The sequence below is a fragment of the Vigna radiata genome, chromosome 10 (assembly GCF_000741045.1).
Source record: "Vigna radiata var. radiata cultivar VC1973A chromosome 10, Vradiata_ver6, whole genome shotgun sequence".
In the NCBI taxonomy this organism is placed as follows: domain Eukaryota; kingdom Viridiplantae; phylum Streptophyta; class Magnoliopsida; order Fabales; family Fabaceae; genus Vigna; species Vigna radiata.
Window position 1 is genome coordinate 8,744,314 of NC_028360.1, and position 3,723 is coordinate 8,748,036.

The 3,723-nt window shown below is 37.4% G+C and overlaps 2 protein-coding genes across 2 annotated transcripts in view; one reads left to right on the top strand and one right to left on the bottom strand.

Moving 5' to 3' along the window:
- The first annotated feature begins 506 nt into the window (after positions 1-506).
- On the top strand, positions 507-941 carry LOC106774770. The gene has a single exon (XM_014661808.1). The coding sequence runs from the start codon at positions 507-509 to the stop codon at positions 939-941; it is 435 nt and encodes a 144-aa protein (XP_014517294.1).
- Positions 942-2,275: 1,334 nt separating this feature from the next.
- Positions 2,276-3,723, bottom strand: part of LOC106774771 — a 6,937-nt gene continuing 5,489 nt past the window's right edge. Inside the window, exons 2-5 of the mRNA XM_014661809.2 lie at positions 3,546-3,716; positions 3,237-3,460; positions 2,985-3,134; positions 2,276-2,798 (exon numbers count right to left, since the gene is read on the bottom strand). Coding sequence (XP_014517295.2) covers positions 2,276-2,798; positions 2,985-3,134; positions 3,237-3,460; positions 3,546-3,716 — 1,068 coding nt within the window. The remainder of the gene's footprint in view (positions 2,799-2,984; positions 3,135-3,236; positions 3,461-3,545; positions 3,717-3,723) is intronic.

Here is a 3,723-nt window from a genome sequence, read left to right on the forward strand (position 1 = left end):
ACCCTTAAATCGTCCCTATTTTGGGGACTGATTCCCAATTGCATCCCTCAATTATTAAAACTCCCAATTTGGTCCTCATAAGAGCCAATTTGAATGAAATTGACCCTTTCCGTTAAATAAAGTTAACAGCGTCAAATATTTTGCCAGTACAGTAAATGAGGTGTCATGTTATGCACAGGTGTCATGCAACGTGTCATTGATCTGATGAAATGAAACATGGATTTTTTAAAAAATTAAAAATTAAAATATATTGGAAATCAGATTAGGGATTTAGGTATTTCACTTTGGAGCAAAATTGGGGATTTCNCTTTGGATNACTTTTTCGCGAAATTGGCAGAGGAGAGTGCATCGTTCATCAATCGCGAGAGAGGATACAGAGTGTATTAGGGCATTGAAGGTTTGTAATTGGAGTTTCGATAGGGGAGATTGGGAAGCTTNTGAAATTGTGAGCGGATTGGTCTGTGTTCGTCGTTGACGAAGATTGGGAAGNTTCTGAAATTTCGAAAATGTCCATGGGTCATTCTTGTTCGTCATCCACTTGCAATGAGTGTGGAAGAAAGCATTTGCGCTCTATCAGCTCTCGTGGAGATGGAAGCTGGAACAGAATTGAAGGTTCGATCATATGCCATTGTGGAGAAAGCTGTGTGTTGAGGACTGCAAAAACTGTTAAGAATCGAGGCAAAAAGTTTTGGGGTTGCCCTAGGTATAAGGTTGGAAGTGAAAATGGTGGATGCAACTACTTCAGATGGTGCACTGATTGGGGAATTGAAGAAACTGTTAGCTGTGANGTGTTGGAAGCAAATGTTGAAATTGAAAGGGATAAGAAGATAGCTTCTGTGCAGAGAGCTTTGATGGGTGTTCAAAATTGGTTGAAAATTTTGGTTGGGGTTGTATTTGTAATGAACATCGTTATCATTGCAATGTTGATGGGTCGAGCTTGATTAGTTAGTTGTGTCTTGGTTTTAGTTGTGTCTTGGTTTTAGTTGTGTTTTGGTTGTAGTTGATAAGATGTATTAAGTTTGCCTTGTATCNGCCATGTATCAGTTTGTAGTATGCTTAATGAAATGATATTTTGGAAAACCATAACATGATTTGGACCTGGATCAGTTTGTATTAACTTTGCCCTTTATCAGTTTGCATTGACTTAAAGCAATTTTTATTTCATGAGTGGGACCTGTATATGATACCCTGATTTGGAAACAATTACTATAAATAACAAAAGCATAGTTCCATGTTAATATATCTCTATGCTGGGTAATAACAATAGTAATAAAAAACAGTTTTCTGATATGCAGTTTAGTATTTAGAATTCCTTAGATAACAGTTGGGAACTTGGACTTGTCTCCCTTTATATACAAACTGTCTTGTAACAATTCATTCTTTCTGTAAATCTATTATGGTATACCAAGGGAGTGTAAATAGGAAACAAGATTTTTGGAAACAAAATATAGGCACTGCATTGCTACAGATTTACCAGAATTGACTCAAAAATTTGGCAAGTCCTATAGGCATTTTGCAAATAACAGCAACTACTCATCTTAAACTGATGCAAACATGTTTGAATGATTAAAACAAACTTGTTTGAACACAAAATCTGCTAAAATTCAATGTATAACAGAAATTGAGTAGATTGATGCTGCTGCAAGCTATTTGAAGCAACTAGGATAGCCAAATTTTGCAAACAATGGTATTTCAGTTTAAACACAACAGAAATGAACTCAATACAATCAAAGAAAATTGCTCAAAATGGCAGAAGTATCAATTAGATGATTGGCAATGATCTAATGCTCAACCCAGAACCACACGCAGAATTTGACTCCAAACACTTGGCAGATCGGTTTACTGCCTGTAACAGAATGCAAATGGCCTTTCCAGCAGTATGACCAAATTAAATGCAAAGTAAAATCATGCTCAATCAATAGGTATACTGGTGCAGATCCAAATAAGCATATATGTAGGATCAAACAGCAACGTACAATCAAATTTGGCCAAAGTGTTTACTAGAACACTTTAAAAAGACCTGCACTCTTTCTAAAGCAGACTGCTGGTTCCAAAGTGTTTACTAGAACACTTTAAAAAGTAACCAAAAAGCACTGATACAATAAAGCACTGATAAAGTCAAATAAATTTCATTCCCCATTGCACATGTCTGTAACCATTAACCAAAAAGTGCTTATCCATTGCACATGTTTGTAACCATTACATACTAAAATATAAAGTTCTAAACATCACTCTATTACAAACCGATCCATCCAAAAATCTACTAAAATATTCTTTAGTTCTGAACTGGTTGTGAGCTATCTGGTTGATCCTCAGCCAATGAAGTGGGTTGTTGTCCATGTTCNTGTGCTTGGTTTTTCTGGGGACAGTTTTTCTTGTTGTGACCAGGTTCCCTACACACGCCACATCTCTTGAGTAATCCTCCTTTTGACATTCTGGTGTTACTTTTCTGCAACTCCCATTGCTCTAACCTCCTCTTCTTCTTTGGACGTCCAGGCATCTGTCTTTTTGATGGAGGCATCACATCTGGCCATTCGGTTACCTCCCAGAGATTGTTTCCATTGATGGGAAAAATAACAGAGGAATAAATTTCCTCATAGGCTGACTTTGTAAAGCAAGCAGGTATGTGTTGTTGTGGGTCTATGTTGAGTAACTTCATTGCAGCCAATGCATGTGCACAAGGTATTCCCGAGATGCTCCATTTCCTNCATGANCATGAATATTGATCTATATCCACCACGAAGTTGTCTCCAGTTTGGGACACATGGCGGACTTCAAACAGTCTATGTGCAGACCAGCTGTGAATTTAAGGAACCATTAGTTATAATACAGCTTCTACCACAAGGTACAAAGAAATACAATTAATTCGTATATACCTGGGAACCCAATGNTTNGTTTGTAGTGANTCTTTTTGTAGTCTACTNAGTATCTTAGGGCAAATTGACGACTTAAATGAGGCTGCCCTTGTCCTATTAGTCGCCCACCTCTTCATCATGTATAGTCTGATTTCCTCCAACATTGTGATGATAGGTTTNGTCCTTGTATTGACCAGAACACTATTGAATGCTTCTGACATATTATTGACCAAGGTATCACATGTAGNTGTGCTTGTGAACCTTGATCTAGACCAAAACCTACAATAAACATGCATGAAATATTNATTACTAAATATAAAAACCTGTTACATAATGTACATGAAATACACAAGTTAAAAGGGAATAATGAAAACAATTTACCTTGGAGGAAGGATCATGAGGTGTCGAAAAGCATCTTCATTCACCTCTTTGATGCTTCTCATGATATTCTCCCATTGTTGTGGGTGAGTAGCCAAAGCTGCCCTCCACATGAGCTTTTTCAGATTCTTTCCAGGAAATTTCTTCCTNAAGTTGGCATATAAATGCCTTACANAAAATCTTTGTGCAACTCCAGGAAAAACATCTTGAACTGCTTGTCTTAGACCCTGTCAATCAGTGAGAAAAGAGTTAGATGATGTATTCCATTTATATAACAGAATTGACAAAGACAGAAACTGTATTGGNNGGTACCTTCTGTTGATCTGACATGATTGTCATACCAGAACACACATCTGGACCACCTAAGTCTTCAATCAACAGCTCCAAAAACCATGTCCAAGTGTCCTTGTTCTCAACTTCTACTATTGCATATGCTAGTGGCAACATTTGGTCGTTAGCATCTCGACCCACAGCAGTTAGTAGCTCACCA